This window comes from Nerophis lumbriciformis, linkage group LG35 (genome assembly GCF_033978685.3).
Source record: "Nerophis lumbriciformis linkage group LG35, RoL_Nlum_v2.1, whole genome shotgun sequence".
NCBI lineage: Eukaryota > Metazoa > Chordata > Actinopteri > Syngnathiformes > Syngnathidae > Nerophis > Nerophis lumbriciformis.
In genome coordinates, this window is record NC_084582.2 from 20697053 (window position 1) to 20711478 (window position 14426).

Sequence of the window (14426 nt, forward strand, 5' to 3'; positions counted from 1 at the left end):
TCCCTGAGCACTACCCACAGGACTTCCCGAGGGACACGGTCGAATGCCTTCTCCAAGTCCACAAAACACATGTAGACTGGTTGGGCAAACTCCCATGCACCCTCAAGGACCCTGCCGAGAGTATAGAGCTGGTCCACAGTTTCACGACCGGGACGAAAACCACACTGTTCCTCCTGAATCCGAGGTTCGACTATCCGGCGTAGCCTCCTCTCCAGTACACCTGAATAGACCTTACCGGGAAGGCTGAGGAGTGTGATCCCACGATAGTTAGAACACACCCTCCGGTTCCCCTTCTTAAAGAGAGGAACCACCACCCCGGTCTGCCAATCCAGTGGTACCGCCCCCGATGTCCACGCGATGCTGCAGAATCTTGTCAACCAAGACAGCCCCACAGCATCCAGAGCCTTAAGGAACTCCGGGCGGCTCTCATCTATCCCCGGGGCCTTGCCACCGAGGAGCTTTTTAACTACCTCAGCAACCTCAGCCCCAGAAATAGGAGAGCCCACCACAGACTCCCCAGGCACTGCTTCCTCATAGGAAGACGTGTTGGTGGGATTGAGGAGGTCTTCGAAGTATTCCCTCCACCGATCCACAACATCCGCAGTCGAGGTCAGCAGAACACCATCCTCGCCATACACGGTGTTGATAGTGCACTGCTTCCCCTTCCTGAGGCGGCGGATGGTGGTCCAGAATTCGAAGCCGTCCGGAAGTCGTTTTCCATGGCCTCACCGAACTCCTCCCATGTCCGAGTTTTTGCCTCTGCGACCGCTGAAGCCGCACACCGCTTGGCCTGTCGGTACTTGTCCACTGCTTCAGGAGTCCTATGAGCCAAAAGAACCCGATAGGACTCCTTCTTCAGCTTGACGGCATCCCTCACCGCCGGTGTCCACCAACGGGTTCTAGGATTACCGCCACGACAAGCACCAACTACCTTGCGGCCACAGCTCCAATCAGCCGCCTCGACAATAGAGGCGCGAAACATGGTCCATTCGGACTCAATGTCCAGCACCTCCCTCGTGACATGTTCAAAGTTCTTCCGGAGGTGGGAATTGAAACTCTCTCTGACAGGAGACTCTGCTAGACGTTCCCAGCAAACCCTCACAATGCGTTTGGGCCTGCCAGGTCTGTCCGGCATCCTCCCCCACCATCGCAGCCAACTCACCACCAGGTGGTGATCGGTAGAAAGCTCCGCCCCTCTCTTCCCCCGAGTGTCCAAAGCATGAAGCCGCAAATCCGATGACACAACTACAAAGTCGATCATGGAACTGCGGCCTAGGGTGTCCTGGTGCCAAGTGCACATATGGACACCCTTATGTTTGAACATGGTGTTCGTTATGGACAATCTGTGACGGGCACAAAAGTCCAATAACAAAACACCGCTCGGGTTCAGATCCGGGCAGCCATTCTTCCCAATCACGCCTCTCCAGGTTTCACTGTCGCTGCCAACATGAGCATTGAAGTCCCCCAGTAGAACGAGGGAATCACCCGGGGGTGCACTCTCAAGTACTCCCTCGAGTGAATCCAAAAAGGGTGGGTACTCTGAGCTGCGGTTTGGCGCATAAGCGCAAACCACAGTCAGGACCCGTTCCCCCACCCGAAGGCGGAGGGAAGCTACCCTCTCGTCCACCGGGTTGAACTCCAACGTACAGGCTCTGAGCTGGGGGGAAACAAGAATTGCCACCCCAGCCCGTCGCCTCTCACTGCCGGCAACGCCAGAGTGGAAGAGAGTCCAGCCCCTCTCGAGAGAACTGGTTCCAGAGCCCTTGCTGTGCGTCGAAGTGAGTCCGACTATATCTAGCCGGAACTTCTCCACCTCGCGCACTAGCTCAGGCTCCTTCCCCCCCAGCGAGGTGACGTTCCACGTCCCAAGAGCTAGCTTCTGTAGCCGAGGATCGGACCGCCAAGTGGGGCATAGAAGCCCCCGGACAACATAGCTCCTAGGATCATTGGGACACGCAAACTCCTCTACCACGTTAAGGTGGCAGCTCAGAGAGGAGTTATTGAAAAGCCATTTGTTTTATTTGATATATATATATATATATATATATATATATATATATATATATATATATATATATATATATATATATATATGGCAGAGGGGTTAGTGCGTCTGCCTCACAATACGAAGGTCCTGAGTAGTCGTGAGTTCATGCACCTGGGGATAGGTTGATTGGCAACACTAAATTGACCCTAGTGTGTGAATGTGAGTGTGAATGTTGTCTGTCTATCTGTGTTGGCTCTGCGATGAGGTGGCGACTTGTCCAGGGTGTACCCCGCCTTCCGCCCGAATGTAGCTGAGATAGGCTCCAGCGCCCCCGCGACCCCGAAGGGAATAAGCGGTAGAAAATGGATGGATGGATGGATATATATATATATATATATATATATATATATATATATATATATATATATACATATATATATGTCCTTACGTAACATCACCAGAATGATTGACAATTAGGAGGACCAATAGTCAACATGATCCACAACATCCTCTATCCATCCATCCATTTTCTTCCACTTATTCCCTTTGGGGTCACAGGGGGAGCTGGAGCCTATCTCGTATACCTTTAAGTCTTTCATATATATATATATATATATATATATATATATATATATATATATATATATATATATATACAATATATATATACAGTATATATATATATATATATATATATATATATATATATATATATATATATATATATATATATATATATATATATATATATGCATGAAAGACTTAATATGTATTTATATATATATATAAGAAAAACCCAGACACCATCTTTGTAGTCATTTTTCTCCTGCGTGGACTTCCATCTTCCTTTACAATGAGTGAAGCTGCACGAAACCTTGTGTCTGCAATTGTAAATAATTTAGTTTTTAAGTTTTGTGTTTCTTGTAGAATCCATATAAAGTAATATACATTAGCCTATTGTTAAAATAATGAAAAAAAAACATCATTGAATATATTTGTTTTATTGTATTGTTACATTAATAGCTGTTGTATTGTTATATGATGGCTTGTTAAACATTTCATAGGATTTTCAGAGGGAAGAAAAACCAAGACATTTAATATAAAATGTAAAATGAATAAATACATAAAAAGAAAAAAAATGGTTAAAAGCCATGGTCCCGGAGAGCATTTAATTTCGTCCCGTGCATTTTTTTTACCGTCCCCGGGACGACGGCACTACGTTAATCTCAAGCCCTGGAAGTTACATTTTGTTGTTTGCATTATTTGTTTCAGCATTGAAATTTGAAGATGGTCCCTCAGCTCTTTGACAGCTTTGGCTCTTTTTCAGATCAGCAGACGGACTCTAAGTCTTTCTTATTTACAGTATATATAAACGTTTCTCATTGCTATTCAGACTTCCATATATATTTAATTTCCTTAACGACTTGCCATAATATATATATATAAATATATTATATATAAGCCAATTCCTATCCAGATATTACTTTAATTCAAGTAATTAAGTAATATTTCCAGGGCTTGAATTTACAATCATTTTAGTCACATATGTGCCCAAAATGTAATCTGTGCAACTTCAAAATATTTGGGAACAAACAATTATTGTATTGTGAGTGAAAGTCGTGGCATTAGCCTCTATGTTTTGAATGAATAACATAGAGGCTAATGCCATGACTTTCATTGTGTTTCAGTGTATCTTGAAGGATCATGCAAGTCATTGTTTCTTGTTGATGCTGTAAACAAAATGTCACTGTGCAAACCCATGTTTGTTGTTGTACCGAACACAGATTGAAAATAAACCGACTGAAATAATAATAATAACAATGAATAATTTATAAGTCTTTGTTAGCCGTTTGTGAGGTTTTGTGCTGTGCGCTACGTTCGCTCGCATCCTGTGCATCTCCTGGGGGCTAAGCACCCCCTGTCCTTAAAAGCTAGTGACGCCCCTGGTGTACAATTTGATGGATAATTTGCGTCAAAATCATAAGTAATAATCATTTAAGTATTTATTTGGATTTTGACCAAAAAAGTTAGATAATATAATATTTGTTGCAATATTGGACACTATTTTTTCCCTGTCAAACTAGAAAAAAAACAACTAATACTTTTAGAGAGAAAATAAGAAAGTAAAGAAAGAAAATATATTTTATCGACACATATTATTGGCAGGATTTTGCGGGCCATATAAAATGACATGAAGGGCCAAATCTGGCCCGCGGGCCTTGAGTTTGACACCAGTGACCTAAAGCATATTAAACTTGGATCACCGAGCAGTGACAAACGCTCGTTCTGAATTCCCTGCAAAAGGCTGGATATACAAAAGGATCTGAGGTGATTAAGGAAATCGAAAAAGGACCAGTGGAGGGCAGCAATACGCCTGAAATGCATGCAGTCTGAAGGAAATCAAAAAAAAGAAAAAGACGATTCACACTCCATTTCAGCAGACAGCGGTAATGCACGCCACAAGGTTGCTTGTCACCCGCCATTAAACCACAGAAGAAGAAGTGACAGCGGTCAGAAAAAGAAGAAGAAAATGATGATAATGAGGAAGATGAAACCCGACGAAAATCCTGTGTTCTGGTGAGGCTTTTTAGTAGTCATGCTTCATCTATGTGGGCTAAAAAATACTGACTTGTTCAGTTGCTGGTGGAATAATTTACACCAACACATTATTCTCGACTTTTGTAACAAATGGAATAACAAAATTTGGATATTTTCACCAGAACTGCAGCTGTGCTAATGCTATGTAGCTACATAATGTATGTAGCATGCCATGTAACATATGTGTATTGTCGGCATGTTGTACTAACTATATGAATTGTCGGCATGTTGTACTAACGATATTAATTGTCGGCATGTTGTACTAACTATATGAATTATCGGCATGTTGTACTAACTATATGAATTATCGGCATGTTGTACTAACTATATGAATTATCGGCATGTTGTACTAACTATATGAATTATCGGCATGTTGTACTAACTATATGAATTATCTGCATGTTGTACTAACTATATGAATTGTTGGCTTGTTGTACTAACTATATGAATTGTCGGCTTGTTGTACTAACTATATGAATTGCCGGCTTGCTGTACTAACTATATGAATTGTCGGCATGTTGTACTAACTATATGAATTATCTGCATGTTGTACTAACTATATGAATTGTCGGCATGTTGTACTAACTATATGAATTGTTGGCATGTTGTACTAACTATATGAATTGTCGACATGTTGTGCTAACTATATGAATTGTTGACATGTACTAACTATATGAATTGTCGACATGTTGTACTAACTATATAAATTGTCGGCTTGTTGTACTAACTATAAGAATTGTCGGCATGTTGTACTAACTATATGAATTGTCGGCATGTTATACTAACTATATGAATTGTCAGCATGTTGTACTAACTATATGAATTGTCAGCTTGTTGTAGGGCTGGGCGATATGGCCTTTTTTTAATATCGCGATATTTTAAGGCCATATCGCGATAAACGATATATATCTCAATATTTTTGCCTTAGCCTTGAATGAACACTTGATGCATATAATCACAGCAGTATGATGATTCTATGTGTCTACATTAAAACATTCTTCTTCATACTGCATTAATATATGCTCATTTTAAACTTTCATGCAGAGAGGGAAATCACAACAAAAAAAATCACAATTTTTTTCATGCGGTGTTGATCTGGAAATGTTTGCCTTGGCATTTTGATGGTGTGGGCGTGTGGCACCGAACGGAGATGTTGACGTGCGAAGTAAGCACTGTTCATTCTCTAGCTAGTGTGTGTGTGACAATCATTGGTACTTTAACTTTAACAGGTAACTTTTCAAATGATGCTACATATTAGCAGTAATGCTACTTTTTATAGTAACGCTTTCGTCCCACACTTGACAAATTACGGTTGTCTGTTCGACATATTCCCACTTGAAGCCAAACCACCGCCAGACGATGGACCCCCTGCTGTTTTTTGGGGGAATTAATTATTCCTTCATTTGTTACCAGATTTGCACTTTCTTTCGCTCGTATTACCGCTAGCATCTCAGCTAACGTTAGCCATGCTGCTACCTCTTTACTGCGCGAGGGCGTATACAAATGTGACGTATGTCGTGACAGTATGTAACGTATGTCGTGACAGTATGTGACGTGTGTATAAGCTGTGCTTGCTGTCTGTGAGAAGGAGAGACAGGAAAGAGCGAGGAGAGCATGTAGTTTAATGCCCGCAGCTAAAAGCAACTGCGCGAGAACGCATACCGGTACTCGAATATCACGATATAGTCATTTTCTATATCGCACAGAGACAAACCCGCGATATATCGCGCATATCGATATATTGCCCAGCCCTAGCTTGTTGTACTAACTATATGAGTTGTCGGCATGTTGTACTAACTATATGACTGAGGGAGGCTCTTTGAATGGCAAACTTCAAAGAAATGTCATGTTATTGGACAGTGGTTTGTGCACAAAGTATAGAGAAAAGAAAAGCTGACTACACTGCTATACAGTTTGATCTGAGACAAGTGTGTGGTGTTTGTTGCTTATTACAATATGGCAGAAACACGTTCTGTCAACAACACATTAATTGTTTATTTACTATATTCACAGTCGCTATTCCTCGGCCTTTCCATTCTGCGCTCCCGCTATGACCTCTGGGAAATGTAGTTTCTCAATTATCAACACAAGTAATTGTTTATGTTGGCCTGCTGATACTTGTTAGTAATAAAAAAAAAAGTATATATTGTAGCGTCCCGGAAGAGTTAGTGCTGCAAGGGGTTCTGGGTATTTGTTCTGTTGTGTTTATGTTGTGTTACGTTGCGGATGTTCTCCCTAAATGTGTTTGTCATTCTTGTTTGGTGTGGGTGCACAGTGTGGCGCATATTTGTAACGGTGTTAAAGTTGTTTATACGGCCACCCTCAGTGGGACCTGTATGGCTGTTGATCAAGTATGCATGCATTCACTTGTGTGTGTGAAAAGCCGTAGATATTTTGTGATTGGGCCGCCACGCAGAGGCAGTGCCTTTAAGGTTTATTGGCGCTCTGTACTTCTCCCTACGTCCGTGTACCACTCCGTTCAGCGGTGTTTTAAAAAGTCATACATTTTACTTTTTGAAACCGATACTGATCATTTCCGATATTACATTTTAAAGCATTTATCGGCCGATATTATCGGACATCTCTAGTTTTGTTCTACTAATTTTGGCGGTTCTTGAACTCACCATAGTGTGGACTGTGAAGCAAACAGTTTGTTTACATGTAAAATCTTCCACTCCTTCTTTGTCAATTTTTGTCCACCAAAAGTTTCATGCTGTGCGTGAATGCACAAAGGTTAGCTTTGTTGATGTTATTGACTTGTGTGGAGTGCTAATCAGGCATATTTGGTCAGTGCATGACTGCAGGCTAATCAATGCTAACATGCTATTTAGGCAAGCTGTATGTACATATTGCATCATTATGCCTCATTTGTAGGTATATTTGAGCTCATTTAATATCCTTTACTTTTATCCTCTTTGTATATCATTTAGTTTTGCATGTTTCATGACACATTATATGTAATATTGGCTGCATTTCTGACAGTTGTTTGTGTACCATGTTGTTCCAGACCACAACAAACATTACTTTGCTTGCCAAAAATTTTATTAAATCTATTAAAAGAAGACAGCCTTAACTTGGACACACGCAACTATACCTTTGGCCATTAAAAGCCAGTAATTTCCAGGAGTTATCTCACCTTCTGAGTAGCCTCTGATTTACTAATGGTTTCTAATGTTGTAAAAATGTGTAGAATAAATATTACATTTCAACATTTCTGTCAACGAAGATTTGCTTCAGCCTGTGACACATAGTCATTTTGATAGTAGGCTATTAAAGTTAATATAGACACTTACATTATGTGTTGCCTTAACTATAACACCTATAAACGGCTTTTCGTTTTTTGTGTTTTTGGTCCAATATGGCTCTTTCAACGTTTTGGGTTGCCGAATCCTGGTTTAGGCAGTGCCGAATCCTGGTTTAGGCAGTGCCTAATGTGTCTAACACTGTTCTCTGTCAGTCAGTCTGTCGTAAACAAAGCCATTTGTGGAATAATAAGTAGCCAGCATTTTAATATCATTAAAATGAAGCACTCTTTACCACACCTCTTACGCTGACTAGCTTTTAGCCCGGCAGCCTTGTTTACTACAGTTGTTGTTTTTTGTTTTGTTTTGTTAAGAGTAGGGCTGGACGATTATATGATCATGATCGCGATTAATTTGAGTTTGATCACGGTGATCAGCTTTTGGCATAGTTCATCCATCAAACATGGCGGAAATGTCTGTTAGAAGATACCGCAGTAGTAAACTGTAGGCAAGCAATGGTGCTTGGTATAATTCTGCACGGAACAATCCGCCTTTATTGACCGTGATCATGTGTGGTTAACATGAGCACAGAAGATGAAACATAACATTTAAAAGAAGCAGCAACTTCAGTGACTGCTGCAGCTCATGTTGTGATGCGCAGTAATCCTGCTCTCAATGCGGACTAGCACGCACTCAAATGTCTGTTGTGACTGAACGACTGCGTAGGTCTCTGACTGGGAGAATAAACACAACTAATTTAATCAGGATATAAAATACATTTTTATATATAAATATTTTTGAATCTGACTTTTTTAATGTTTGCTTTGTTTCAACTCCTCGTATAAAACGTGCTAAAGAACTCTGCAGACACACTTTTTGTTAAAACCATTTTTGAATTTGTGTATAAACACATTTATCCACAATGCAGTACCTCAAATTCAAACTGCATTATAATGTATTTTCATTAATTATAAGATAAAGAATTTGAGATTTAAAAAAAAACGCCAAAATCTGGGTCATTGCTTGCTGTTTGCCTAACCACTAGAGAGAAGCATGGATGTATACAAGTAATTAAAATAAGAATTTACCATTCGAAAGTAGTGTTCAGTAAATGTTAACTTGCAATAAAAGTGTTAGGGTTAGGTGTATTCAGTACACCGCTGATAATTTGTTTACTGCAGAATGAAATTTGTGATGACAAGCAATAAAACAAAATAACATTGAGAGGAAAAAAAGTTGTTCTCCCCCAAAACGTACTGTAAAAAAAAAGCGAAACCGTGGCCCTAAAACCAAGGTACGGATCGTAGTGTGAGTTACCGTTGCACTTCTAGTAAACACAATCCTAGGTATGGACAAAATGATAGTTGTCAGCTGTAAGCATATATTACCTTGATCAAACATGGTGGTCTGTTACAAAATACTGCCGTCCATGTAATTTTTACCTGACTTTCACCACAACACAAAATCCCGGATGATATAGCGAGACAATGCGGCTCACTGTGGTTTGACACGGCGGACACAAAGTAAGGAAGCTGGCTCATAAATTTCTGGTACGGAACACTGGCTGAGGTTAAACTTCTACAGAGTCATTATCTCTCCATTGCTAGATTCTGGACTTTTCTATTCTATAACATGTTAATAGTTTTACTGCTTCTGCTTTGAACACACAATTGGGCCGACTAATACAGTAAGCTATGCTACGGGCTACATAATTATTTGCGAGGCTCACAAACAAAATGGTTAATGTATTGTACTTGTATAACGCTTTTATACCTTCAAGGTACTCCAAGCGCTTTGACACTATTTCCACATTCACCCATTCATACACACATTTACACACTGATGGGAGGAGCTGCCATGCAAGGCGCTTATCAAGGGTGAAGTGTCTTGCTCAAGGACACAACGGACATGACTAGGATGGCGGAAGATGGGATCGAACCTGGAATCCTCAAGTTGCTGGCATGGCCGCTCTACCACACGAGCCACGCCGTCCCAATAATATTGGCTTATAATACTATCTCGTCCATTGCCAAACACAGAAGGCACTGATCCAATTAAAATTATTTTTTTATTTTGCCGGAAGACAGTGATGCGATTGTCTTACATTAGAAAGCTAAGCTAGCTACACGATAAATCGAGCTAACTTTGCGAACAAATTATTCACACATTTCTAACCTAATTACTTACCGTTTCATTGTCTCCTCCATTGCCATAAATAGTAGCCACCAAGCCTACCATTACATTTTTTTTTGGGGGGGGGGGTTGTGAAGGTCTGTGGTTAAGCAGGCTAATCTTTGCACACACTCTTAGTGACTTCCTCACAGTGGAAGGCACATTGTCATGAAACATGAAAGTTAAAAGGAATTTTTACTTCACATAAGGCTGAAAGTTAGTGTAGTGACTTGCGCTGGTTAAAGCAACAGCACATTTTCCTTCATTGGGTTTTATCGTCAACAAGATGTTGTAGCACAGCATGATCACATGCCTGCTAATGGAAGCAGCCTGATGGACTGAGGGGGGATTCGGTTCTTCAGCCTCGATGACTCGATGATAGTCTGATATGACTATGGACTTTGAAGAGACTTGACGAGTAATTAAAAAAAGTAATTTAATTAACTTTGAATTTGAATAACATAATTGTTTGAATTGTATTGTTCTATTATAGCTCCTTTTGAATATTATTATTTATGTAATTGTTTTGCTAAAGCACACAATTAGGGGCCGGGATGTTGGAGCCTATCTATATTATTTATTTATTAATTGTTTTGACAATGAAATCAAATAATGTCAATAATGATGTTGATGAATTATTGGATGTTTTAGATGAATTGTGATTGACTGATTGTTTTCAGCTGCTCACGCTCCTGATGGTAAGCCACTTCCTCCTCCTATAGTTAAGAAGACAGGACAGCTGGGTGCCCTTTGTCTGTCTATCATGTTGAAGGAGTGAGGAGTGAAACAGTTTATTTAACACTAAATAAGTTATTTTGATTATTATGAAGTCAACCACGGAGAATATTTTTTGTTTGTGAAAATAAATTATGATCATTTGGAATCTCGACATATCTCCGCGAGTGCTTATTAAGGAATTTAGTGAGTCAAATACCTCCTCCTCAGGACTACTCTGCTATCTTTATTTTTATTTTTTCGAACTTTTTTGAACGCAAGAGTAGCCGTAACAAGTTGGCTGAGTCACACAAGGATGTTTGGGTAATTTTCCACTAGGGATGTCCCGATCCGATATTTGGATCGGATCGGCCGCCGATATTTGCCAAAAAATGCGTATCGGCAAGGCATGGGAAAATCCCGATCCAGATCCAGTTTAAAAAAAAAAAACTCCGGTCCGTGTTTTCCAACGCACCGATTTAAATAATACATTCCACTTTTCTGCTGCTCCCTAATTTCCGTTCCGCATTTTCCAGCACACCTTCAACACATCCGCAGGTCTGTGGATTCTCACGCAGTTGCTTTTAGCTGCTGGCATTACACAACAGGCTCTTCTCACTCTTTCTGGTGTCTCCCTCTCACAGACAGCAAGCGCACCTTCTTACACACGTCACATACTGTCACGACACACGTCACATACTGTCACGTCATACATCACATACGTATACGCCCTCCCCGAGCAGAGAGGTAGCAGCATGGCTAACGTTAGCTGTGATGCTAGCGCAGCCGTGTGACCAACGCTCCCTCTAAGGTGCGCGCCTGCTGAAGCGTCCTCTGCGCATAGCAATTATATGCCACGCACAAAATCAAATAAAAAAATAAGCGCATAACAATTTTCGACACACGGACACGACAGAGAAAACAGTTTTCGTCATCATTGTTCAAATATTGTAACGTCTGTCGAGACGCTTATCTCCATTCGGTGCCACACGCCCACACCATCAAAATGCCGAGGCAAACATTTCCACATCAACACCGTCTGAAAAAAAATAGTGATTTTTTTAGTTGTGATTTCCTTCTCTGCATGAAAGTTTAAAAGTAGCATATATTAATGCAGTATGAAGAAGAATGTTTTAATGTAGACATGCAAACCTTGAAAGAAAATTTTGAAAATCAAGACTACATTTCCTGCAAATGGGTGCATTTCTACCCTATATTTTAACTTTAGATTTATTCTCATATCAAACTCTTTTGGCTGTCTTTTTGACACATACATCCGGCGCCCCCCTCCACACCCTGGATTATAAATAATGTAAATAATTCAATGTGATTATCTTGTGTGATGACTGTATTAAGATGATAGTATATATCTGATAGTATATATCTGTATCATGAATCAATTTTAGTGGACCCTGACTTAAACAAGTTGAAAAACGTATTCGGGTGTTACCATTTAGTGGTCAATTGTACGGAATATGTACTGTACTGTACAATCTACTAATAAAAGTCTCAATCAATCAATCAAAACACATAGAATCATCATACTGCTGTGATTATATGCATCAAGTGTTCATTCAAGGCAAAATATCGAGATATATATCGTGTATCGCAATATGGCCTTAAAATATCGCAATATTAAACAAAGGCCATATCGCCCAGCCCTAGTTCAATGATGCCATTTCTGTTTGTCATGTATAATTTTGTCTATTTTGTGTTTATCCTTGAATAAACAGGTCAGTTTCTTGTTACCAACCATTGTGTATTATTCAAACTCCCCTAATTCAGCTGGCTAGTTGTTATCAAGAGTACTAAAACCCATTTCAACATGATTCTGACAACTAAGTAGGCTAAATAACTTTAAACTTTAATACATGCTCGGATAGGCCAGTATCGGTATTGGTCAGTATCGGTATCGGATCGGAAGTGCAAAAACAATATCGGTATCGGATCGGAAATGCAAAAACCTGGATCGGGACATCCCTATTTTCCACCATATATGGATAATCCGCTGACATCACATATGACAAAAACGTCACAAAAGGAGCAAATTCCAAACGGACAGTATGAGAGAGTATGAAGGAAAGCAAGATTGTTTTATAAATATCTCTGCAATGCCTCTATGGTTTGATTTCAAGTTTTCGGGACTTACCCAGATCCCAAATACACATAAGCAGGTACCATCAGGTAAAAAAAATATTTGTTTGCGTAATAGGGCCCCTTGAATATTAAGCTATTAGTCCAAGGATTGTTGTAAATCCTAATACACAAGAAAGTCTAAATGGGAATCCTTGTTTACGTGTGGAACAGATATTACGGGATATGCACTCACAAGACACATACTGTATATTCCTGCAGTCTACACTGTCTTGGTAATAATAAAATGTTCATAAAAACATTTAGTAAATGCATAATGCAAGAAAAACTTCCTGTCTTTCACTTAAATATATAATAAAACATTCAGAGGGGTGTTACAATGCATACCACCACCTGACAGGTAGAGCAAAATCTATTTTTGGCTTTGGAAATGTATTCATGTTGGATCGTATATTGTTTATAAGTAAGTATTGGTATCAACATTACTGGCCCTGTAATTTAAGTGGTATCCGGTTAACATCAACATTTGTAGTATCGCCCACCCCTACAAGTTTGAACAGATGAAATTCCTATGACGTTTTTGATCTGTTTCCTGATATTTTTGTTCAGATAAACACCAATACAGCATCATGGAAATTGAAAGCCGTGTGTGTCGGCAGCAGCGACTGAGTGAGTCATCCAAGGTAAGTTTGCGATCAATATTTGATCAAAACAGATTAATGACGTGATGTGAGATTCATGAGGTTTGTATCCACCCTGAAAGATTCCTCTGTAGTGCATGTAGAGAAGTGGTTGCAATATAGTTGGCTATGTTGCACACTTGCATGTTTCTGTGGACGTGTGTACCACCCTCAATCAAGCTACATAAAGTATATGAATGACTGAAGTTCTTTATTGTTATTGCTTTCAGAAAGACAATGAAATACAGTTTAGAAGCACCAGATAATTATCATTTAGAAATATTAATAAATAAAAACTAGAGAGCACAATATAAAAAACAAAAAAGCATGCAATATATAAAAAAAATATGTGGGATACATAAACACTCTCTGAGCTGCCACCCTATCGTGGTAGAGGAGTTTGCGTGTCCCAATGATCCTAGGAGCTATGTTGTCCGAGGGCTTTATGCCCCCTGGTAGGGTCTTCCAAGACAAACTGGTCCTCGGTGAGGGTCAGACAAAGAGCAGCTCTAAGACCTCTATGAAAAATACAAACGAAGGACCGAGATTTCCCTCGCCCGGACGCGGGTCACCGGGGCCCCCCTTTGGAGCCAGGCCCGGAGGTGGAGCATGATGGCGAGCGCCTGGTGGCCAGGCCTGTCCCCATGGGTTCCAGCCAGGCACAGCCCGAAGAGGTAACGTGGGTCCCCCCTCCAATGGGCTCACCACCCATAGCAGGGGCATGGAGGTCGGGTGCAATGTGAGCTGGGCGGAAGCCGAAGGCAGGGCACTTGGCGGTCCGATCCTCGGCTCCATAAGCTAGCTCTTGGCCCGTGGAACGTCACCTCGCTGGGGGAGAAGGAGCCTGAGCTAATGCGCGAGGTGGAGAAATTCCGGCTAGATATAGTCGGACCCACTTCGACGCACAGCAAGGGCTCTGGAACCAGTTCTCTCGTGAGG

General features: G+C 40.6%; 1 protein-coding gene across 2 annotated transcripts in view; it reads left to right on the forward strand.

The window, feature by feature from the left end:
- Nucleotides 1-4432: 4432 nt before the first annotated feature.
- The window catches only part of klhl36 (kelch-like family member 36), a 49817-nt gene continuing 39823 nt past the window's right edge, over nucleotides 4433-14426 (forward strand). For both annotated transcript variants that reach the window (XM_061928128.1, XM_061928129.1), the window contains exons 1-2: nucleotides 4433-4564; nucleotides 13417-13490. In XM_061928128.1, the coding sequence (XP_061784112.1) occupies nucleotides 13437-13490 (54 nt within the window). In that variant the 5' untranslated portion in view covers nucleotides 4433-4564; nucleotides 13417-13436. The remainder of the gene's footprint in view (nucleotides 4565-13416; nucleotides 13491-14426) is intronic.